Raw genomic sequence first — 25,065 nt, 5'->3', positions numbered from 1 at the left:
CAATCTGAGTGTGCCAGGAACATCACGTGCCAGTCTTTTCCATAAGCCAACATACATCTAACCTCAATTTGAAACTTCTCTGAAACTGGTAGAAAACTCCATCTCAGTCAATCTGGGGGCTCCCACACACACCGCAGATAGAGGAAAGATACCTGCCTGGCAGATCTGTGGTGCTCAGGAAACCCAAGACCTCAAACACCTGCCTCTCCTCACTTTGGAGATCTCTCTCTCTCTGTCTCTCTCTCTGTGTCTGTCTCTCTCTGAAAAAGCACTCTCTCCACTTTTCCCTCCTCCTTTCCCTGGGCTGGCCCTTCTGGGACCTGTTATCCTTTCTCGGAGCTCAGGCTTCCCTGTGGGAAGGAAGAGCGGTTAACTTCCTGCAGCTTTCACTTTCACTCCTGCAAAAATCTCAGACAAGAAGATTGGCCACTTGGACTAGGAGAGGAGGAGGAACAGAGATAAAGAACAAAACACAAATTAATCTCTCAAGGACTTCCCTGGTGGTCCAGTGGTTAAAACTCTGCCCTTCTAATGCAGGGGGCACGTGTTTGATCCCCAGTCAGGGAACTAAGATCCCACATGCTGCACAATGTGGCCAAAAAAAAAAAAATTAGTCTCTCAAAAAGTGTCCAGCCACGTCTGTGTATGTGTATACAAACTGAATTCTGCTATGCTTTTTTCTTTCACTAAACAACCTATGGGTCATATCTCCATGTCACAACATGTATTTGCTTCATTCTTTTAAAAAATAGCATAATATTTCATTCTTGGTTGTAGTATAATTTATTTGAACCACTACCACTGGTAGACATTTAAGTTTATTTTACTGTTTTGCTGTTTCAAATTAGTAACCATACTTATACATACCGCTTTATATAAAAGAATGAGAATATTTGTATGACAATTGCCCTGGAAACTGAATCCCTAGGTCAAAAGGTATGTGCATTTAAAATTTAGAGAGATATTGCCAAGTCGCCCTGCAAAACTTTGCGTGTATTTGCAGGCTCACCCAGTGTGCAGAAGTGTGTTTTCCTGCACCTTCAGCGAGGGGTTTAGGGGTTTAAGGGTTTCCAAAGTTTCTCATCTTTATTGTTAGGTAAATAGAGTTGCTGTTGTTGTTAGTTGCTTTCTCATGTAGTTCTTTAATTAGGAAGGAAGTTGAGCGTTGTTGTGTGACTTTTGACTGTGTGTATTTCTTCTCATGTGAAAAGAAATTGCCTCTCCCTGTCCCTTGCCCACTTTCCCTACTGCGATGTTCATCTTTTTCTTATTCATTTTTAATAATGTTTTTAATATTAGGGAAATTAACATCTGCCTATTTTAAATATATGTGCTATGAATTAGAAATGATCTCATGCTACCTAATTTCTAATGTTGGAGCCATTGCCTCTTTACAACTCACTATCCAAACCCATCTTCTGTGGTGTGTGCACTTGCCTCTCCTAGGGGAGCCCTTCAACGGCCAGCTGGTACCAGAAGGGGGGAGCCAGCAGGAGGGAGAAGGGAAAGAGGGGGACGAAGAGAAGGCAGACGTGCACGGCGGGGCACCTGAAATATTCACCTCGGAATCAGCACAGACCTTCCCGGTCAGGCATCCCGATAGATTCTCTCCCCACCGGCCGGACAATGTGGTAGCACCAGCACCACAGACCCCACGGCGGAGCCGGGATCACAACTGGAAACAGCTGGGGACGACGGAGTGCTCGACAACCTGCGGGAAAGGTGAGCTCATGTGCGGGCTGGGAGGGTCTCTGCAGATCCCCGAGCAGGAGTGGGGAACATGCAGGTAGGCCCCAGGCACGTGGCAAAGCTTCCCCTGCTTGAGCCTGACTGTGAGATGGCTCGTTAGTGTGAGGCTGTGTTGGGGGTCCCCAAGACCACCCTCAGGCTCGGTGATCCACCGGAAGGACTTAGAAAACTCAGAAAACCTGCTGTGCTCATGGTTACAATTTATTACAGTGAAAGGCTACAGATTGGCATCAGCAAAGGGAAAAGCACGTGTGACAAAGTCCAGGAGACACCAGGCACCAGCCTCCAGGTGTCCCCTCCCAGTAGAGTGGCACAGGGATGCACTTGGTTCTCTCAACAATGTTGTATGTGAACCAAGTATTGCCAACCAGAGACGCTCACTCCAGCTTTGGTGTCCAGGGGATTTACTGGGGTTCAACCACATAGGCATGTAGCTCCCACATTAGCTACTCAGCCTTTAGCACCCCAGAGGTCAAACTAATACAACATGGCCTAAGGCCTCAGGCATGCAAAGACAGGCATTCACAGAAATCACATTGTTGGCATAAACTAGCTTGTCAAACTGACAGAGCGCAACCCAAGATCTCTGGCATAGAAAAACTCTCATCTGCAGAATATTCCAAGGGCTCTGAGGTTATCTCCAGCGCTGGTCAAGGGCCAGTCCTGAATACAGGTCTCTCTTTGGAATATGCAGGGTCTGAGCAACCCAGGCCTGCTGAGTTAACCCTTTCCTGCACAGTATGTTCATTAATAATCAGAGAATACACTCACCTAGTTCAAGATTTACAAGCTGACGTACAAGTCAAGGTTGTGGAACACTTACACAAATGCCATTCAAAAGTCATTCTCAGATATAAGGATTTCAGAAAAAAAAATGCTTTGGGAGCTTGAAGTGTTAGTTAGCTAGATTTTACACTCCACAGCTCCATTCTTCCTCCTTAGTAAATTCTTAATCCTGTATTTGTCCCGTTATCTTAAGACCAATCAACTCAGACCACCAGGAACAAGGCTGTAGCCTAACAAAGTCAGTTTATGCAGCAAAGGGGACCACACACCAGTGGGAGCATAGGGCATCTCTCCAACGGAAAGAAAAGATCCAGTAATAGGATTTAGGGGGAAAGGTGGAGTCTAGGTGAAATTTAAATAAAGCAGGGTTGTGGACTTCCCTGGTGGCACAGTGGTTAAGAATCCACCTGCCAATGCAGGGGATACGGGTTCGAACGTTGGTCTGGGAATATCCCACATGCCACGGAGCAACTAAGTCCGAGAGCCACAACTACTGAGCCTGCACTCTAGAGCCCACGAGCCACAACTACAGAGCCCTCGTGCCACAACTACTGAAGCCCGCACGCCTAGAGCCCGTGCTCCACAACAAGAGAAGCCACTGCAATGAGAAGCCCGCACACCACAACGAAGAGCAGCCCCTGCTCACCGCAACTAGAGAAAGCCCGCGCACAGCAACGAAGACCCAACACACAGCCAAAAGTAAAATAAATAAATTTATAAAAATAAATAAATAAAGCAGCAGAGTTGTGATAGGCTTGAAGCAAAGCCTGGCTATGTGTAAAAGGGTCAATATCAATATCAGTCTGGACTGTCATATGGACTCATGGCCCTGTGTCCTTGAACACTCAAAGGCAAGATAGATGTGGGATGTGGTGTCCAGAAACCCCTGACCTGATGTTCTGCACCTGGGCTGGAAATTGATGCTGCTTTTCTGTTCCAGGTGCCTTAGATCCTCATGGCAAGGATATGTATAACTGTGCAGTCATGATTTCCTTCATATACATGGTGATAGCCTCCTGCTTGTAGTCAAGTGCTATTTGTGACTGTAAAACAGCTGTTCTTCGAGGGGAGGTTACCATAGAAACAGAGGCTGTATCCCTGAGGAGTTTCTGCAGCTGGGAAACTGATACCTCCAGCATATTGGTTTGGGGATTTTTTTTTCTTTTCTTCAAGAGACTTGCGTCTGAGAGTACAAAACTTGGAAACGATGGCATAATCAACACATGGAAAAATCTTTCACAACCACCTTTAACGCTTTTATCTTTTTCATAAGAGCACTGACTTAGTGGCTTTTGAGAATCGAATTGAAGTCTTTGGTTCCTCTTGGGGTCTGGAGCCCTTCCTGCCTGGAATCTTTGCTGGTTCCATGATGCCTTCATAACTGGAGTGCTGATTTATGGAGGTTTTATCGTGCTTATACTTAATACTTGCGCAGAGAATGTGAACTGGAGAGTCATTGTGCCAACTTCTCTTATAAGCCTTATGAGGGAAAGTTAAATGCCTATTAAGCGTGTCTTAAAAGAGGCAGAAAGCTAGAGATAATTATGCATTAAGGCCAAAATCCGTTCAGTGAGGATCTGTCCATGACGCCATAGAGGTAAGCAGTGTGAAATGAAATGTACTTGACATAGGAGCCCAGGATCAAAAGGTATTTTGATAGTGCTGAAATAGTCTACCATTTAGGTAGTGGTGTGATGCCTGCTAACGGAAACAGATACACTCAGAACTAGGTGAGACCAGGTGAAAACAGATACACTCAGAACTAGGTGAAAACTAGGTGAAAGGATAAAGATTGTTGTCATGTGGTTTGATATCAAGGGTGGCATGTGTGGAAGAGTGTCCTCCATTTCATGTCTTTAAAGGCAGCCTGGCCCAGCCTTTCCAGCAGGATGAGACGTAGGCCTGTCTGGAGACCATAAGGCATTGCATTGTGGACACGGTGGGACAAGGACAAGAGCATGTACCATTTGCCACGCACCCTGCGTGCTGCTCACCCAGCCTTGTGTTCACTGGACACATCCAGGTGGTCATTCAGTGGTCTCTATCTGTTCTGTACCAGGCATGATGGAGGGACCCCTTTGCTCCCTCTAAGGTTTGCTCCCAGCCAGCGATGGCCTCAGAGACGTCAGGGCAGGGAGGCAGTGTGGACGCGCAAAAACATTTAGCTCATCTCATGGTTGTCAGTGGTAGTGACAAGTGTGCCGTGACCAAGAAATTCTGAGCCTGCCAGGGCTGTCCATCTCTTTTCTGCACAACCCAAGTCCACTTGCCTCGAGATCTCATCATTTTCCCCACACAAACCCTCTCCCAAACTCTCCTCCAGTCCTTCCCGGCAGCACTCACCAGACCACACATTTCTGTGCCTCTCAGATTAAAATTCCAGCATCAGGATAGCATGATCGCAGGGGGGAGCCCTGCCACTGGTGTACCAGAGAGGCCCATACTCTGTCCAGTCATTGCCCGGACCTCTGTTTATCTGGTCAAACTCCTGGCTTGGCCCAGTTGATCCATGACGTTCCAAGACTAGAGTTATTTAATTTTTTCTTTCTTCTTATTTTGTCCATCTCTCCACCATGCCTCACTGACCTCTACACGGTCCCCTGAATTCACTGACTTACCTCATTTAACGTCTACTGATTACCTGTGGTACAGTCCCCCCTCCAACGTAACATACTTCTGTTTAAATCAACACGTTGAACGTACAGCCCAACCAAACTGATCCCAGATTGTTCCTGCTACCTGAAGCCCAGCCAGCACCTGACCTCCCCACCCCATTCTTGCTGGCTAGCACTTAGAGGGCTAATCGTGTGGCATGCTTGGACAATGAAGAGGTGGCCAGGTACCATTTTGAGTGATAGTCTCCCTTTCTGCAGAAATATAAACTGACCCAGAGAAAGAAACCTTTTTGGTCACTGGAGTCAAGAACTATAGATCTAGTGTTTTCTCACCATCGGAGACAGAAAGAGTACCTCTGAGTTTATTTCCTTGGCTAAACACTGGAACTGGACCAGGGGGAAGGCAGGCAGTGGCCAAAGTGCACACAGCCCCAAACAGGACCCATCTTTCCAAGGCACAGAGCATTCCTAGGGTAACTTGTATCCTTTCAGCTAAAGATACTCAATTCCCCCCTCATTAGTGCCAAGCAGTTGGGGTAGTTACTTTTGCCTTCCACTCCACAAACGTGTAAGTAGAAAAGTTAAACCCACATGGTCTGATGGGAAAGGGATGGGCTAAATAATAAAATTTTTACTTAATCCCTTAATAGCTGCGTCCCAATGAGTATCCTGCAAGCTGTGAACTGAATCTTATTCATCTTTGTAACTCAGCAAAATGTCCTTAATGTTTGTTGAATTTCATTAAAAATCTCTTCTTAATGGAAGCAGATATGTTACTGGACAAAATTTAATTCCACAAAAGTTTTTGCTTCCTATTAATTTTATAGCCAGTACTGCCTTTTTTTTTCAACATCTTTATTGGAGTATAATTGCTTTACATTGTTGTGTGTGTTTCTGCTGTATAACAAAGTGACTCAGCTATACGTATACATACATCCCCATATCCCCTCCCTCTTGCATCTCCCTCCCACCCTCCCTATCCCACCCCTCTAGGTGGTCACAAAGCACCGAGCTGATCTCCCTGTGCTATGCGTAGTACTGCTTTTTACTCAGCTAATAATTATGCTTAATTGGAACATTATTTTAAAATAATGGTCTCAAGTTATAGCTGCATTGTAAATTTTTACGCCCATAGTAGTTTAAAAAAACGATTGTTTGTGATTCAAAACTGTCTTACAAACTGTCACGTTTTTTACAAGAACTACCTTCTGGCTCAGTGTGTCCCACAAGATCAGCTTAAAGAAGCATTGGAACACTTCGTGGCTGCTGAAATATTTAGAGACACATTCAAAGTTGTCCCTTTAGTTACAATTAAAATTATAGCAAGTTGAAGTTGAGAAACTCTAAATGCCTGGCCAATTAGCAACAGAACTGAGACAAAGCTGTAGGCTACATGCCAGTGTTCTGCCCAGCAGGACTCAGCTACTGGCCTATACTGGGGCCGGGGGTGGGAGGGGTGGGTACACAGTTATTTATGAAAAACCATCTTATTCTCCAGACGCTCGGGTTGCACCTTCCCCCAGTTAGGGTTCTTTGTAAACACCCAGTAGTAATACTTCAGTGCTGCCACCAGGGGGTAGCAGAGAGAGAGAGGCAGGCCGAATTGAATCAGTTTTTGTTTTGTTTTTCCAGTTGAGAGCTAGAAATTCCACTGAACAAACTTTGACTTTTTCTCCAAAATAGATTATACCTTATTAAGTATGAAACATGAGGCTGTGCATTTAAAACAAACAACAAAACTGAGGCAGTCAGTATTTTTTTTTTTTTAGCAAAGTAACAAAAACAAATGTTAGACCTCTGATAAATACTCACTCAACAAACTTTTATGGAGCACTTACTCCCCTGCTGTACTGGAGTTACAGGGTTGAGCAAGCACTAGTCCTGTCGCCGAGAAACTCACCATCTCATAGGAGGCAGACATATACTCAAATAACGAAAATTCCACTGGATCAGTACTTTACTGGGGGAATGTGTAAAATGATTTACAAAGGCGAAGCCCGCTGCTTTTCTAGCCTCTCTTCAATCTTCTTACTTCTCTGCCCCAACCTGACTGTTGCTTCAACATACCTGGCACTTGCAGGCCGGTTTGCCATGCACTTTTGTTCCAGTTCCGCAGCCTGGACAGAGCCCCCCTCCAAGACACACGTGTGCACAGCTACCCAAAACCAACCCTCTCTCTGCAAAACCCTCTCTCTTTCATGTCTGTGGAAAACCTTCAAGAAGTTATTATTTGTGTTCATTTTATAATCATTCCCCTGCCTATCGATCTCTCTTGTTGTCTTGAACTCTTAGGGGAATTGTTTTTATCTGCCTTTGAACATGTTCAAACCATGTCCACAAATAGATTATAAGGCCTTTGAGGGCAGGAACTATTCCTGCTCTTCTTTGCCCCGGACAGTGCCTAGGAAAGCCCTTGTGCAGGAGCTGCGTGTAAACTCAGGAATGGAGGGGTGTGTGTGTGTGAATCGTTCTGGTTCTGAGGCTTTTCTTCAGCAGCACCCAGATTTCTGTGCATCTGCATTCATAGCCCAGCATTAGAGTGTCTTCTCCTTGTCCCTGCAGGATCTCAGTACCCTATTTTTCGCTGTGTGAACAGAAACACTCACGAAGAGGTTCCTGAGAGCTACTGTGACTTGAGCATGAAGCCGACCCCAGAGGAGGAACCCTGCAACATCTTCCCTTGCCCAGCCTTGTAAGAGGGCCTCTCTGTTCTGGTTGCCTGTTTTCAGCTCACTTCTGGTTGCTTGTGCATAGGACCCTAGTAGTAGATGTAATCTAATTTTTAAATCAGCCTACATCTGATTTAGAAACAGGAGACTTAGTCTATGCATAAAATGCAATCTGTTTAGCAAGCGCACCTGTCTTTCAGGATTAACACAGGAGCGCATAGCCTTTAACTGGTCAGCACACTCCCGGGAAGCCTTTGGTGAATTGGAGCAGTTAGGTTATAGCTGGCAAGGAAAACAAAGAGGGAAGCAAAGAGTTACAATCCAGTACAGTCAGTGTTCAGGCGAGCTGTGTACAGAGAGAGACTAATGTAAGTCACAAATACATCTGCTTGGGGAGTGTCTCAGGAGAGGTCTTGGTTTAGTTATTGAATAATAAATAGGACACTTTTAGAAGAACAAGGAAGAAAAGCCCTAAAAGGGGTCAAAACATAATTCTCAAACTAATAAGAACATAATTCTCATCCGAAGACATAGTGCCCATGTGCCGATGTCTTATTTAAGGAAATGACAAAGCAGGATAACAGAGGAGAGTATGTGAAACTGATGTGTAAATAGTTCATGAAAAATAACAAAGGTTAGAAGAAGATTTCTAAGTTAGTTCCAAAGTGGGTTAATGTTCTACAGGATAATAAAACTCATCTTTGGAGTTATTTTTCTGACTAGATAAAAATCTTTTGTACCTTCTTGGTTTTCTATAATTTTACGGAATCTGGGCCCTAATCACTAGTAAAGAGAATATGGAACAGAGCCACATTCTTTATGGAGTCAGGCGGCCTTAGGCAGACTGCCAGGCACTGCTCTGGGCTGGGGATCACCCATAACAATTCTGATGCTTCTGTGTAAATTGGCTTGGCCAACTTCTGTGTAAGATGCTCTCTTCCTGTTGACTGAAGTGACCGGTCCCTCTCAATCTCTCGTTCCTGAGCTAGCTGGGACATCGGAGAGTGGTCTGAGTGCAGCAAAACCTGTGGCCTGGGCATGCAGCACCGCCAGGTTCTGTGTCGCCAGGTGTATGCCAACCGCAGCCTGACGGTGCAGCCCTACCGCTGCCAGCACCTGGAGAAGCCCGAGACCACCAGCACCTGCCAGCTCAAGATCTGCAGCGAGTGGCAGATCCGGACGGACTGGACCTCGGTATGCAGCAGGCCAGCCTGCTCTGGAGCTCCCCCTCCAAGACCTACCACCACCCTCCTGCCTCCCCGCTCCAAGACCTGACGCGGGAGAAGCCTGGGTTCTCCAGGAGGACCCATCCTGTGGGGTTCTGGAAGGACTAGTCTGCAAACCATAAGATGTGCTGATAGGGCCATCCTATCATCTTGATAGACTTAAGGGCCAACTTTCAGGGTGAGCCCATGGGAGCCGTGTGCACACAGGTGTCCTCTCTCTCCTGTGTCACGGTGGAGTGAAGGCTGGCAAAGGCTGCTAGAGCCAACTCCTCCTTCCAATCATGCTCTCCCATTTTATAGATGGCAAAACTGAGGCCCAGAGGATCAAAGTAGGCAAGACATCCAAGCAGATCTTAGAAGGCGTGTGATGTTTTCAGGCTGGGATCCTCCCCAGGTAGCATCGCTTGAGAGGGGACCCGGCAACCCAGGGGTCTTGCCCCACCCCGTCCTCTGCTCAGGTGGCGGGTAGCGAGGACGAGGGCACCCTGACCAGAGGGGCCCTCAGAGCTGGCATTGCCCGGTGCGCTGACGTGCGCTTGCTGTGTTTTAGTGCTCGGTGCCCTGCGGAGTGGGGCAGAGGACCCGCGACGTGAAGTGTGTGAGCAACATCGGGGACGTGGTCGATGATGAGGAATGCAACATGAAGCTCCGGCCCAACGACATTGAGAACTGCGACATGGGACCCTGCGCCAAGAGCTGGTTCCTGACGGAGTGGAGCGAGAGGGTGAGCGTGCCGGACGGCGGGCGGGTGGGACCAAGTCTGCTGGGCTGATGGGCAGGAGCCGTGCATCACGAGGTGCCCCAAACCACACAGACGAATCGCTAGCTTGGAATCCCAAAGGTGATTTCTGACTTTGGGGAAAAACCCAGAGGTGAACTACTGTAGGCTTTCTATCCTTCTATGAAGACTGAGAGCCTCCAAGATCGAGACGTGGGTATGAAAGAATTCATTTAATTCTCCTTAGCACGAATATTAAATAATGAAATTCTGCTAATGAAATTCCTTAGCACGTCACACGAATATTAAATAATGAAATTCTAAATAAAGCGAGGGATTACATCACACCTTTCCTACATCTTGGGCATGCCTGGCATAGAACAGGCACTCAGCAAATGGCAGGCCCCCTTCCCTGCTTCTTACAAACTCAAAACCAATCCCACCATTCCCCTCCCCAGTAGCCCAGCCGCCTTAGGGTCCCTGGTGTCAGGTGTCAAGGATGAACTCAAAGGTGTATATAGTTCATCATTAGCCCACCAGTTACCTGTGTACGAGGGAAGCCATTAAGAAATTGAATTCATCTATCAAAGACAAAAATAAGAGTTATATCAGAAGAGAGAGGGATTCTGGAGTTGGATGGTGGTGATGGTCACGCAACAATGTGAATGTACTTAATGCCCCTGACTTGTACTCTTAAAAAATGATTAATATGGTAAATTTTATGTTATGCGTATTTTACCACAATTTTTAAAAAATGTTAGGGAAAAATACTAAGCAAAATTCGAGGATGTACGTTGGGGTGGAGGAGCGAGCGGGAAAGGAGATGATGGGTTTTGCCTGCCTTTTCTTGTGGAAGCTGTTGATTGGCTGGCAGTAGGCATATCCTGACCAGGGCAGCTGGACTGCTCATCAGATGAACAGTTTCTGGGTTTCTGGATTCTTCAGAAGACCTTGGAAGTTTAACTGGGCTGGAGACATAAGTGGCCGTCTCTGTCCTTAGTGCCTCCCTCCCAGTTAGGCCGGGTCTGCACCACTTCCCTTAGCAGAATCCCTCAGGCTGCTTCCAGGCTGTAATGTGCCTACGAATCCCTGGAAACCTTGTTACAGTGCAGACTCTGAGTCATCCTGCCAGGAATGTGCCCCTGTACCTGCTGTCCAGGTGAGCATGGCTCACACAGATAGCAGGGATACTAACACTGACGTGTCCAGTTCCCAGGCCCAGCTCTCCCTTTATATCAGGCCACCTCCCACTACTCCCATAGCTGTGGCCCTCGGGGACTGGAACAATCTGCCCTAGTATCAGGCAGCAATGTCTTGTGACAGACGTCAGCCCTCCTTTCCCAGACCAGTCCAGACTCAGCTACTAGCAGGCAGATGGTGTGCCCGAGTTTTCGCGCTCTCACTACTCTGCTGCTGAATAGATTTTCGAAATCGAAAGCCAAAACAGTAGTCTGACAAGTGTTAAGTGTATTAATCACAGCCGTGGGACAGGCTATTTGGAAAGAAGACTGTCCCTGAAAATCTAGGACAGGGCGCCATGCTGATATCCCGTAATGGAGGAAAGCGTGCCTGAGAAGTGGTCGGAGGTTTCCAGGGGAAAGAGGTGGTGGGGAAACGCGGTGTCGTTCGCATCCTTTGAGAGCGGCGTCAGAACCTGCGGGGAGGCCTCCCCGCTAAGGCGCCCCTTGCTGTCCCACAGTGCTCGGCAGAGTGTGGGGCTGGAGTGCGGACACGCTCGGTGGTATGCATGACCAACCACGTCAGCAGCCTGCCCCTGGAGGGCTGCGGGAACAACCGGCCAGTGGAGGCCACCCCGTGTGACAACGGGCCCTGCACGGGCGAGGTGGAGTGGTTTGCGGGAAGCTGGAGTCAGGTGAGTGGCCAGAACCGGGTGTGTCTGTTCGTCCCCTGATCTGTTTCCGGGTCAGGGAATTAGGGCTCGGTGTATCCCGGGGGTGCTGGGTGGGTTTGAACCCCAGCTGTGCTACCCATGACCCTGGAGAAGCTACTTATGCTTTTGGAGCCTCATTCGGTCAACAGTAAGTTATTCTTGATTAATTTGTGAAGACCCTCTCTCCAAATAAGGTCAGGTGCTGAGGTACGGAGGTTAGGATTTAAACATATGAACTCTTGGGGGACACAGTTCAACCCGTAACTAGTATACAGTTCTATCATTATTGACAAACGTTACTGTCATGTAACTACCACCACAATCAAGATATAGAACAGTTCCACTGCCCACCAAAATTCTCCTGTGCCTTTGTGGTCAACTTTTTCCTTCAAACCTGGCACCTGGCATCCACTCATCTGTTTCTGTCCTCATAATTTTGCATTTTCCAAAATTTCTTATTACTGTATATAACAGTATGTAGCCTTTTGAGTCAGCTTTCTTTTGCCTATATGTAATACACATGCATTTGAGATTTATTCATATTGTTCCATATATCAATAGTTCATTCTGTTTGGGGCTGAGTAGTGTTCCATTGTACGAGTATACTACACTTGTTGATTCCCAAGTTGAGGGACACTTCAGTGTTTGGTGATTTTGAATAAAGCCATTTTAACTTTCATGTACAGTTTTTTATGGGTGCATAAGTTTTCATTTCCCCTGGGTCAATGCCAAGGAGTGGAATTGCTGAGTTGTGTAGTAAGTGGTTTTTTAATTTAATACAGAGCTCCAAGCTCTTCCAGAGTGGCTGTACTCTTTTGTATTCCTGTGAGTAATGTCTAAAAGTTCTAGTTCCTCTGTATCATCAGATCATGGTATTGTCTGAGTTGTTTCTGTTTTTGTTTCTTTTTTGCCATTTTAACAGATATTGGTGATATCTCAAAAAAAAAAAAAACAGTAGCTATTGAGCACCTACTATGTGCTCTTCTAAGCCCTTGGGATACATCATTGAGCAAAACAAATATCTCTGCCCTCAGGAAGCTTATGGTCCAGCATGGTTTCCTTGTCTATAAAATGCCAATAATGAAGCACATTATAAGGTTATTTTTAGGAGAAATGAAGTAATGTGTACAAAGTATGTAACGCAGTGCCTGAAATACAATAAACACACAGTAAATTGTAGCTTCTACTGCTATTATTGTTAATAAAGTCAGTTTTGTCTGTATTTGAGTGTCAAAAGCAGAAATAGATATGATCCAGCAATCCCACTTCTGGGTATATATCCAAAGGAAAGAAAATCATTATCTGGGAGAGATATCTGCACCGCCCACCCCCCGCCATGTTCGTAGTATTATTCACAATAGCCAAGGTATGGAAATAATCTAAGTGACAGATGAATGGATAAAGAAAATGTGGTATTTGTTTACAATAGAATATTATTCAGCCTTTAAAAAGGAAGGAAATCCTGCCATTAGCAACAACATGGATGGACTTGGAGGGCATTATGCTAAGTGAAATAAGCCAGACACAGAAAGGCAAATACTGCATGGTATCACTTATATGTGAGATCTGAAAAAAAAGTCAAACTCAGGAAAACAGAGTAGAATGATGTTTGCCAGGGGCTGGGGGTGGGGGATATAGGAAGAGGTTGGTAAAGGGTTCAAACTTTCATTTATAAGATGAATAAGTTCTGGGGATCTAATGTATAACATGGTGACTATAGTAGATAATACTGTATTGTATACTGAAATTTACTAAGAGAGTAGAACTTAAGTATTGTCACGTATACACACAAAAAAGGTAAATATGCGAAGTGATGGATGTATTAACTTGACTGTAAGAATCCTTTCACAATGTACATGTATACCATATCGTGTGCATACTTTCAATATATTACAATTTTATTTGTCAATTACATCTCAACAAAGCTGGGGAAACGAAGCAGAAACAGAAAAAGTTAAGTTTGTTCATTATGAAGAACCAATAATACCAAATGCCTCAATAAAGTAACTTAATTGATTAATTAATTTTTCCTTAGGGTTCCAAAATTGAACATGAACCCCCTAAAATCATTCCTTCTTTGCCCCGTTATGATTACCATCAGTATTTTGAGTTCTTGGGCCATTTAGTGTTTGGCTCCCAGGGCTGGCTAGTTCTCCAAAGACTTTTTGGCTGATGGTCATGATTTACACATTATTTGGACCTCTGGCTCCATGTAGAATTTTATTTCTTTTAAGTAGCTTTAAAAACAGACCCTGAAAAAAAAAAGGACTGCCTTGTCCTTGTAAATCAGCACAACCCATTTGGAAAGCAATTTGGCAATAAAAGTCAAGAACCATAAAAATGTTCATTTGCCTTCACCCAGTCACCCCACTGCTGGGGATTCATTTTAAGGAAATAATTAGCAGGAGAAAAAAAAGTTTTTTCAACAGAGATGTTCATGACAGCAGGATGGTTAGGGATATTATGGTATATCATAGCTCATTAAGATACGTAACAAGAACAATGATAATTAGGAAGATGTGGAAAGTACATATAAAAGGCAAGTGAAAAACAGAATATGAAAGTATATGAGCCCTATCTCAACCGCTTCAAAGTATAGTTTTTTATATAAACAACATGGGCAAATGTTTTCTTCTCAAATTTACTTAATATTTTTATAATACAAAGTGTAAAATATTTAAAAATTCAGAAAAGAAAGAATTCAAGTACTTCCAATGCTACCCAAGTCGATATCAGAGTTAGACATACTTGATAACAGATCCCAGTTCTGCGTCGCCTTAGTTCTCTGACTTGGGGCAGGTTATTTAACCTCTCTGAACCTGTTTCTTCATCCAAATATGAGGATAATGATACCAACTTTTTTAGAGTTGCTATTGGGTTTTCATGAGACACTGTATATAAAAGGGTCATTGCTTAGGACGTGGGGAGTACTTAATAAATATTAGTTCCCTTTTCTCCATGTTTATTATTTTTTCTGCCAATGTTTCTATCTCATTGTTGGTAGCAAAACACCTAGGATCTAAACCCCAAAGATAATTCAGAAGTGGACTGTGGGGCTTCCCTGGTGGCACAGTGGTAGAGAATCTGCCTGCTAATGCAGGGGACACGGGTTCGAGCCCTGGTCTGGGAAGATCCCACATGCCGCAGAGCAACTACACCCATGAGCCACAACTAGTAAGCCTGCGCGTCTGGAGCCTGTGCTCCGCAACAAGAGAGGCCGCGATGGTGAGAGGCCCGCGCACCGCGATGAAGAGTGGCCCCCGCTTGCCGCAGCTAGAGAAAGCCCTCGCACAGAAACGAAGACCCAACACAGCCAAATAAATAAATAAATAAATAATAATTAAAAAAAAAAAAAGAAGTGGACTGTGTATGGGACACTAATTACACCAAGTATTCATGGCAACTGAGGCAATGGGAAGAGTCCTGTGTGAAATCGTAATACTGGATCATAACAGCCTTCACACAGAGAAGATAAGCAGTGCAGTTCGACTCACATGTCCACCAGTGTCTGAGGAAGAAGAGAGGGGAGCAGGATTCAGGTTTTTTTTACCTGTGGGCGTCCTATTGACTCCAGACCTACTCAGGGAACTGAGAGTCGCGTGAATCCTGATGAAGGCAGCATTTATCTCTGCTAAGATTAGAAACATGGAATTTATTGCCTGTCATCCAAAGGGTCAGGACATGATTGATTGTGGACAAGGTTTTGGTTCTGAATTTATCAGAGCCTGCTGACACCTCCCTGCCCTGGGAATTTGATATTATCCCCAAAGAAAATGAAATAGAGCGTGCTTATTTGTTGAAAGTAAGTCTTAAACATTAACTGACTTCAGGATATAAAAATAAATGTTCCTTCCAGACACGTGGTTTGAATGAGAGTTGGCCTCTTGAACACCCCACTGGCCCGGTCACAGTGATTAGTCCAGGATGGACATGTGACCCAAGCCGAGCCAAACGGAGTCCTTTCCTGGGACTTTTCATGTGGACTTAGGGGAAGAGACTCCCTGGGAAGTTGTGAGCACAGGTGCTAGCAGTGGTCCTGTTGAGGCTGGTGGAGAAGCCAGCCCAAGAGAATGAGACCTGTCAGGCTTAGGGAGTCTTTTTCTACTCTGGAGACAAAGTAGCCCAACTCTTATTCGTAAGATATTCCACCAAGCAGATGCTTTCTTCCTTCCCTGTCAATTCTGGGTTTACTTCACCCTTAGATTGTCTTAGTTCTTGCGGGGGGTTGGGGGGTGGTTCTTTCACAGTCTTTAGCTATTAAGAGCAGCCTTCTTGTCTGGCCCTGTGTCTGGATCACATTTACTCTCTAACGTCTGAGCAGACAGTCCCAAAACTAAGAAGCCTTGTAGTTTTCTGGATGTCTGTGAAGATGGCAAAAAAAAAAGGCACAAAGTGGAAATTGCTGATGCAGATGTTTATTATGCCATGTGTGAATAATCCATAGTCTGTTGGCTTGGATTTGGGGTACTTTTGCTGGGTAGTGACGTGGGTTTTTCCACCCTGTTTTTATTTCACCATGTGCCTGCATACAGAAGCAAGGATAATATTGAGTTTCAGCTGTAGACATTTTTACAGGCTATTCATAAAGGCAATAGCTTCTTTGAAGTCTTTAAAAGTATATAGATCACAGCGTGTAAAATTTTTTAATCAAAAGGTATTAAGAGTACACCAAACATGAACAAAAAACATTTTACAAAGTAATAGATACTAAATAGGATAACTTATAGGCGGTTACATGCATCGTATTTCCATAACCTAAAACACAATGAACCAAGACGTGTAATTATCTGACTGGCTTCTTCGTGGCCGCAACCCCAGCGAGCTTCAGCTCCAAGTAAGAAGCCAGAGGATTGGACTCCGCGGACAAAGGCTTCCTGCTGGCTGCCCCGTTGGGAGCAGAGGGCTGACCAGGGGACATTGTCTCAAGTCTGTGGTCTTCTCAGCTTTGTGTGTCCCAAAGAATTTTAATGTAGCCCTTCATCCAGAGGCATGCAGACTCTGGGAAACGAATTCATTCCCAGTTCCCTCCCCTAAAAGACCAGCAGATAAACTAGAATGTTAGTTCATTGTTTTACAGTGGGAGGTGTCAGAGTCTACCAGACAGAACCAAATTGACTGGCTGGTATGTTCTGTGGGAAAGCCTACGGGACACCATCTCACTCACATTTCACCGAGGGTGCCAGGACCTCAGCAGCCAGCATCCTCAAGCTGTGAGAACTCAGGGCACCCACTCTCCATTCCAGACACAGAAGTGTTAGGAAAATTGGAATCTGTGTGCAACTTTTCCTCCAGAAATGTTTTCCGGGCACCCTCGGGCTCTTCCTCACTGAATCAATGATGGTAAGCTCTGGTAAACATCGCTCAATGGATGCTAGTTCTCGTCCCCTTTATGTCCTGTGACACCCATCTTTCTCTGCTTCTTTCTCCAGTGTTCCATCGAGTGTGGGAGCGGGACCCAACAGAGGGAGGTGATTTGTGTTAGGAAGAACGCTGACACCTTTGAAGTGCTGGACCCCTATGAATGTTCCTTCCTGGAGAGACCCCCCAGCCAGCAATCCTGCCACCTCAAGCCCTGCGGAGCCAAATGGTTTAACACAGAATGGAGCATGGTAAGTCCCGGTGCTTTTGGTAGAGGTTGTGTTAGTACATCATTATGCTTCCCCCCTCCCCCCTCACTGTTGGGCCACCTACTGGGTACCAGGCACTGGGCTCAGCCCTTGAGTAGATTCCCTGCAGCAATCAGCTCTACTTGGTCACAGCCAGGGCGCCCTAGACTCAGCCTGCTTGGTGGGGAGTGGGGACCCTGAGACTGGGACAATCTTGATTTCTAAACTATAGAGGCCATAAAATAGTGACTCTCAAATTTTTGTGTGCATGAGAATCAGCTGGGATCTGTTTGAAAAGGCCGATTCTGGGTCCAACGTGGCCAAGGAATTTGCTCCTTAGGTGAGTTGGCTACAGGTGTAACCAACATTTTGAGAAATACTGCTGCAGAGGATTGATGGCTGAAAGGATTCAGGGATGCTGTTGAGGATACAACATCATGAAGTGATCTCGTTATAAATCCCACTGGAGGAATTTCTGTCAGACCTCCATACCTGTGTGTGTGTGTGTGTGTGTGTGTGTGTGTGTGTGTGTGTTGTACATTTTTTAAAATCCTATAGACAATATGGATTATGGGACTGATCCTGTTTTTCTCTTTGAATTGGCTACTAGGAAACTCAGAGCCAAAACTGTGGCCCATCTCTAAGAGAGAGTTTATCAGAATATACAAAGTGACTTATAGGTGCTAATGTTCTCTGGCTTCTCTTTCTCTTTCCTACTTTTATCTTCTTTTTACCCCAGTTTCCTCACTTATTTTTTATCTTGTGGCCCTCTTATGTGTTTCTTAAGCCATCTCCAATCCTTTTTGTACAGAAGGAGGGTAAATGAAGAAAGACAGAGCTACAGAGAGACAGAGTGAATAGAGAACTAGGTTAGTAAGGAATGAAATGGAAAAGGATGGAAACAGTGATAAAATTCTTTTTTTTTCAAGTGAAAGAGTTTATTGTTAAGAAACTTCCTAAAACAGAAAAATTCCTCAAGTCATCATTCCCAGTGACCATTTCATATGACTTGGACACAAGGGGACCAGGGTTCGTTCTGCTTTTCGTCAGGGAAGATCGTCAAGCAGTGGCTGTAGGTCAGTCCAGAGTAGAGGCCAGATCCTTCCTCAAAATCATTCAAAGGTGATCAAAGGGATTTTCTTATAAAATATGTGAATAAAAGCTGAGAATTCTGTTTTCAGACAGTGTATGACAGCCATTTGGGTATGTGGTGAACCACACCTCGGATGCAAGTGGGAATAAAGGAGGTGTTGAGTTTCAAAGATGTTTTGCCAACTTCTGGGAAATACCATTTTATTATTTTGATATTGGCCAAGGTCCTTGAGAAAGCAGGAACAGATCACTATTTTCTTCTGCCATTCTGCTTAGAGAGTCTAGAAAGGGCCAAACTCACCAGGCCACGTCAAAGGCCACCAACTCCAAAGACACCTGCCTTGCCTGGGAACAACCCAGACGTCCCTCAGCAGGTCAGTGGATAAACAAAATGCAGTGCGTCCAAACAATGGGGTACCACTCAGCAACAAGAACGAATGAACTGACACCTCCCACGACTTGGAGGAACTTCAGATGCATTTTGCTAAATGAAAGAAAGACCCCCCCCAAAACTGTATGTTGTATGATTACATTTGCATAATATTCTGTAAAAGAAAAAACTATAGGCACAGAGACCAGATCAGTGATTGCCAGAGGATGGGGCAGGGTGAACAAAGGGATGACACAAGAGGATTTGTTGTGTGTGATGAAAGTTCTGTCTTGTTTGCAGTGGGAGATACATGACTCTCTGAATTTGTCAAAACTCAGAACTGTGCACCACAAAAAATGAATTTTTCTGCATGTAAATTTAAAAATAAATAAGTGAACTGAAACTAATATGAAATATATAGTTACTATAGTAGCAAAGATGGTGGAAGCAAGACATTTTTTAATTTACCTTGTTTTATAAATTTGAGTTTGGAACTAAGTAAATATTTTATATGATTATAAAACAGGGACTTCCCTGGTGGTGCAGTGGTTAAGAATCCGCCTGCCAATGCAGGGGACACAGGTTCGAGCCCTGGTCCGGGAGGATGCCACATGCCGCAGAGCAACTAAGCCGTGCGCCATAACTACTGAGCCTGCGCTCTAGAGCCCGCGTGCCACAACTACTGAAGCCCACGCGCCTAGAGCCCGTGCTCCGCAGCAAGAGAAGCCACCGCAATGAGAAGCCCGTGCGCTGCAACGAAGAGTAGCCACTGCTTGCCACAACTAAAGAAAGCCCCATGCACAGCAATGAAGACCCAACGCAGCCAAAAAAAAAAAAAATTTTTTTAACGAAATTATTCTTTTTAAAAAAGAAATCCCTAAAACTGGAAAATGCAATGAAACAAATTCACCTAAATATGTATGCAGTTGGTGGCATCAGCACTCTTGCATGTGGCTGTAAACCACAGTAATTTGACTGTCCATCCCTAAGGACAAAAAGGACTGCAGAAAAGTGTTTGTATTGTTTGCAATAATCACATTTTTAGTGATAGCTGTTGTCCTGTGTTCTGAGATGGTTGGGTGTATAATGGGTGATAAAGTAAATGAATAATCTACTTTATGGTACTGTGATAATATATGTAACAGTAAACATGCTAGTATGATAGTATAGCTCTATTATCCCCAGTATCCTTGAAAAATAGGATTCTCAACTTAGGAGAAAGAAGATACAGACCAAAAGTAGAAGAGATTTAAGTGAAAATCCTGTTGTCCTGAATTTGACTTAGAAATATCAGTATGAACTCACAAATTAATTTATCTTAAAAAAATTTTTTCCCTGTTTTATCCACTGAAAGAGCCTGGAAACAATGACCAACTCAGTAGCAAATGGCATGCCTATCAGCCAGAATACGGTTTCAAAATACCACTCCCCACTAAAAGGAACCAAGAATTCTTAGAGAAATGGCTGATTCCAGGTCTGTGACTGTTATAGGTATAAATTAGATCGGGATGTCTTTTCATACCAGGTAGCAAGGAGGTTCTCAAAGACGAGTTCATGTCCAAAGGGCTCAAGAACCAACTTTTGGGCTCCTGATAGCCATTTATGGGGCATCAGTGAGCATCAGTAAAAATAATAACTACCATGGATTTAATGAAATACATCACATATGTTTAAATCCATCCATCTATAATAAGTTTGTAATGATTAAAAAAAACTAATTAGAGGTTCCACCATTGGAGGATGTTAGGGGAACCAACTCATTATTCTGAAAACTGATAAATAAAAGAAAATAGTCCAGCATTTACCCTGTCTCTCCTAAACAAGCCATACCACTGGGTAACCAGAGAGTAAATATATGTGAGGAAGGGGTGGGGATTCTTTAGATTCTCAGCTTATAAAAGAAGAAGAGGTGTTAGGATATTATCACCATTTTTCAACCCCATATGAACTAATGGATCTGCTCGTCAGTGGCTGCTGACCCCCTCCAAAGAGAGACAGCCATACACATCCTATGAACTAGTCCCACCACAAAAAATCAAACCTGCACCTCTTAAGGCCTCTTCTGGATCCAACTTCCAATTTAGAGGAAATGCAGAAGATAGAGGAACATGTCAAACTGTACCATGGGGATGCAGTCAGCAAAATCCTGACTATGGGAAACTCTACAGGACAAATGACTCAGTTCCTCCAACAAATAAAGTACAAGGGGGAAAAAACACAGGGGAGGGGAACCCATGGATTAAGAGTCGTAAAAGGCATGTCAACCAGCTGCAATATACAGATGTGGATCCTGATTCCCCCCCACAAAAAAAAACTCTATTAAAAAAATTGAGATTCACAAGGCAAATGGAAATAGGAACACTGAATATATCTTGGAAGATAAGGAACTATTGTTGATTTCTAGGTGTAATAATGGTATCGTGGTAATTTTTTAAGAGTCTTTGTTTTTTAGAGCTGCAGACGGAAATATTATGGAAGAAGTGATATGATATCTAGATTTGCTTCAAAATAATGGACCTGGGTGGGTACAGACGAGACGTGGCTAGCCATGAGTGGATGCGTGTTGAAGCTGGTTGTTAGGTGCAGGGGAGTGTAATACTCTGTCTCCTTTGGTAGATGTCTGAAATTTTCCAATATCTGTCTTCTCCCGTGTGCTGAGCTAATGGGCTATCAAGAAATCTAACTTTCTTCCTTTTCCCCGGGCAGTGTTCCAAGAGCTGCCAGGGCGGCTTCCGCGTCCGGGAAGTGCGCTGTCTGTCTGATGAGATGACCCTAAGTAATCTCTGTGACCCTCAGTTGAAACCAGAAGAGAAAGAATCTTGTAACCCTCAGGACTGCGTCCCTGAAGTTGGTAAGTAGGGAGTCCTATCTTGGAGTAAAATATTCATCTTCCTTAAGCTCCGTCCTGTTCTCTGGCATGAAAATGCCAGATTCATCTAGGTCTCTCTGTGACCTCGTGCCTAGTCATGGAGTTGAAGGGGATCAGCATCCTTTTGGTATATATTTCATAGTTTAAGGTGCCTGTTGATAGCACAGATGGCGATCCAAGCCACCCATCAACAGATACACTTACATGGGAATTGATTAAAATGGCAACGCATTCGGAGATTTGGTTCCAGCATCCTTATGGCCAAAGTAGATAGATTTCAACTGCATGTTTAAAGAAGAAGAAAAAAATATAAGCTCTGAGCCCACACTCACACCTCGCATCAATAATAAACAGCAGGACCGGGATGAAGAGCCACACCCACCACCCTTTCTCCTTCCCTGAGTCCAGGCTTCCCCTCGTGCTCAGAGAGTCTTTTCTGTTCTCCTCTGCTACAGACGAAAACTGCAAGGACAGATACTACAACTGCAACGTGGTGGTCCAGGCCAGGCTCTGCGTCTACAACTACTACAAGACCGCCTGCTGCGTCTCCTGCACGCGCGTGGCCAACAGGCACTCGGGCTTCCTGGGGAGCAGATAACACCCCGCTGCGCAGCCGTGGGCAGGTCAGGGAGTCTGTGAGCAGTGGGGCTGGCTGACTGCTGCCCTTCCTGGGGGCTCCCCGGCCTGTGGAGCTGCCAGCCAGCTTAGTCAGCACCCCGCCTTCATAACGTGTACACGCGGTGCCCAGGAGCGAGACAACGGGCGTCCTTTGAGCATCACCGTGAACTGCTGACCCCTCCTTCAGAAACCTGGCGCCTGCGCTCTCTGCAGACCGAGCGGTGGGGACTGCCTGCAGCTCTCGGCCGACTCCCGTCCTGGCACTTTCTAAGTCAGCAGTCAGGCCCTGTCTGGGCACTGCCTAGCCCCAGTGCCGCTGGCCTTTCTAATACCAGCGCCGCCCCTTGGAGAATCAGAGGAGACAGTCCCCCCACCCCAGAGCCCCCCCCTAAGCCTTGCTAGGATGCCTGCATCCCTCTGTTACCTCAGCCCAGCTGTGCCTATTTTTGACTCTCAAAGACATTAGGCTCTTTTCCAGCCTTGTGACACAAGTATCTCATGCCAGTTTAGAGCTTTATCGTTTTGCAGGTGTATTCAGAGATATTAGCTCATTAGCGGCTGTGAGCACAGCGCCCCAGAATGGGAGTCAGGGAATGAATCGTTGTCCCCATTTTACTGACAAGGAAACTGAGACTAAACTTAGGTAACCTACCTGCCACGTTATCAGGTAATTGACCCATTCAGTGACAGAGCTGAGTCCTGACCCCAGTCGTCTGACCACAAAGCCCTCACCCCGAGGCCTGTCCAGAAGGCTTATTAGGTCTGCAGGACGTGGCTTCATTTCAGACCTAGAGGCTGAGAAGTTTCCCATTCAGCAAACAAAGCCCAGACCTTTGAATTCTTTCTTCGGGCCAAAAGTCAAGTCTTTATCTCCTGCGCTCAGTTGTTTCAGGAGTCTGTTTCTTTTTTCCCTTCCCCCACAAAGTCACAGGTCCTGGTGACAGGACTCTGCACAGTTTCTTAAACCCCATCCTTAATGGGACTATGCCATGAGGTAAGAAAGCCATTGGGGTAGCAAGGTGATTGCCTGAAATTCTGATTCCTCTCCCCAGTGGTATATGCCGCCCATGGAATCCTACATCGTGGACCCTTTGGCCTTTTGTCTCCCAGAGCAGATTTCCAGAGCACACAGCTCTGTCCCCTGGGCTCTCACCCCTTCCTCAGCCATCTCTCCTGGGTCCTTCCCCACACATCGCCCAGTGGAAAGTCTAACCCCCCTGTCCCAGCAAAAGCCCTATGTTTATATTAGAAAGAGTCTCCCTTGGGTCTTTCTGGTTTGATTTGCAGATGTCTCTCTGTGACTTTGCCTCCCTCCCTTCCCCCATGACTCACAACCCATATCCCCCCTCCCAGATGTGCGCACTAAGATCTATATTAATGCAGCCAGCCTGGGAAAAGGGGCTGTGAACTCCTCCACGATGGCCGCAGCGGCAGGGTCTTCCCTGATTCACCTCACATAACTCTGTAGTTCCCGAGGCCTCTGGCTGGAAGGGGAATGCAGTGCATATGAAAGGTGAGCTATCTGAAAAATCAGTGAGGATAAAGAAGGGGGAACATATATATATATATTCTTACACCCACTAAGAAAAATAATCAGGCTGAACAAATTGGAAGCGTATAGAAAATTTATCTTATTTAGTACTATGGTCCTGGACGTATTTCCCTTTCAAAGCAAGCATTTGCTTTGAAATTCATAGCAACTGAGTTTCTCCCGTGAGCCCTTTAACCCAAAAATCTGCTAATTTGATGATGATTTGCAGATTTTGGAAGCAGTATCACCAGCTCAGTCTTACACACTCCGTTAGGTTCCCACTACCCTTGAGCTTTCAGAAAGCACCCTATCTCTCCTGATTCTTACGTAACTCATGCAATAAGCAGCAGGACAGAGGCCCAGATTCCTGTGCCCACCAAGCAAAAACAGACCAGAGAGGCCAAGCATATGGCTGGTTTCCATCCAGCACCCACTCTTTCCCTCTCGCCACTTGCCTTTGCTTCTTGTCCCAAGGGAGGGTTTCCTTTATGCAACTGCTCTCAGATGTTGCTGTACAAGCCAGTCATTTGAAGGATTCTTTGGAGGAAGCTTTCTTTACCTGCTGGGGGACAGAGCAAGATCAATGGGTGGAAGAGCAGAAAGGCTGATTTCAGCTCAGATTACGGGGAAACCTTCTAGCCATCCAGGCTGCCCAGCGCAACAGAGGTATGGTGTCCTAATGCGTGAGCTCTCCAGCCTAAAAGGGATTTCTCCACCAAGTGGGAGGTGAGCATCCTGGGTCCTTCCAACTCAGGATTCTCACCACTGGGCTGGGGCAGTGATGGCTTTGTCTCTTTGACATCCAGCTGTGTCCTGTGGCTCCTAAACGTTACCTAAAAGTTCTTTAAAGGGACAGTGGTCCTCTCATGAGAACGGCCATCCTGCCAGTTGTGGAATTGGGTAGGAGCAAATAAATCAACCCCATGTCTTCAGGGGAAAGAAGTACTGAAAGTAGGGGTCATTTTTCTCTTGCAACAAACAGTTGAGTTAATCTTGGAATTCATTTACGTCTGGAAAGCTTATAAATTGCTAGATGAGAGGTTTTATCAGCTTGACTTGGAAATCCAATTTTTACTAATCTCCTTGTTTCTTATATCAACGTCTAAATGCCTTTGTTCTTAGCACAACACACATGATAATGTCCTTTAGTATTTGCAGTGACAATGTTCCTTTCTCCCTCCAGAGATGCCTCTTTCTCATTTTCTGGTCCCCTTTATCTCACCCTCTCCTTCCCGTGACCCACCATCTCCTTCTCAGTCCTCTGCCTCATCCCTTAACTGGCCATGATGCAGAACTGAAATTTACATTTTAATACAGCTTTTTTT

At 45.2% G+C, this 25,065-nt stretch overlaps 1 protein-coding gene across 2 annotated transcripts in view; it reads left to right on the top strand.

Moving 5' to 3' along the window:
• Positions 1-23,754, top strand: part of THSD4 (thrombospondin type 1 domain containing 4) — a 584,405-nt gene extending 560,651 nt beyond the window's left edge. For both annotated transcript variants that reach the window (XM_057544214.1, XM_057544215.1), the window contains 8 exons: positions 1,447-1,722; positions 7,713-7,842; positions 8,809-9,013; positions 9,596-9,769; positions 11,463-11,636; positions 17,084-17,263; positions 21,429-21,573; positions 22,047-23,754. In XM_057544214.1, coding sequence (XP_057400197.1) covers positions 1,447-1,722; positions 7,713-7,842; positions 8,809-9,013; positions 9,596-9,769; positions 11,463-11,636; positions 17,084-17,263; positions 21,429-21,573; positions 22,047-22,189 — 1,427 coding nt within the window. In that variant the 3' untranslated portion in view covers positions 22,190-23,754. The remainder of the gene's footprint in view (positions 1-1,446; positions 1,723-7,712; positions 7,843-8,808; positions 9,014-9,595; positions 9,770-11,462; positions 11,637-17,083; positions 17,264-21,428; positions 21,574-22,046) is intronic.
• The last annotated feature ends 1,311 nt before the right edge of the window (positions 23,755-25,065 follow it).

Source organism: Balaenoptera acutorostrata, chromosome 3 (assembly GCF_949987535.1).
Source record: "Balaenoptera acutorostrata chromosome 3, mBalAcu1.1, whole genome shotgun sequence".
Lineage (NCBI taxonomy): Eukaryota > Metazoa > Chordata > Mammalia > Artiodactyla > Balaenopteridae > Balaenoptera > Balaenoptera acutorostrata.
Note: the sequence above shows the minus strand (reverse complement) of the source record. Positions and strands in the feature narration are given on the sequence as shown.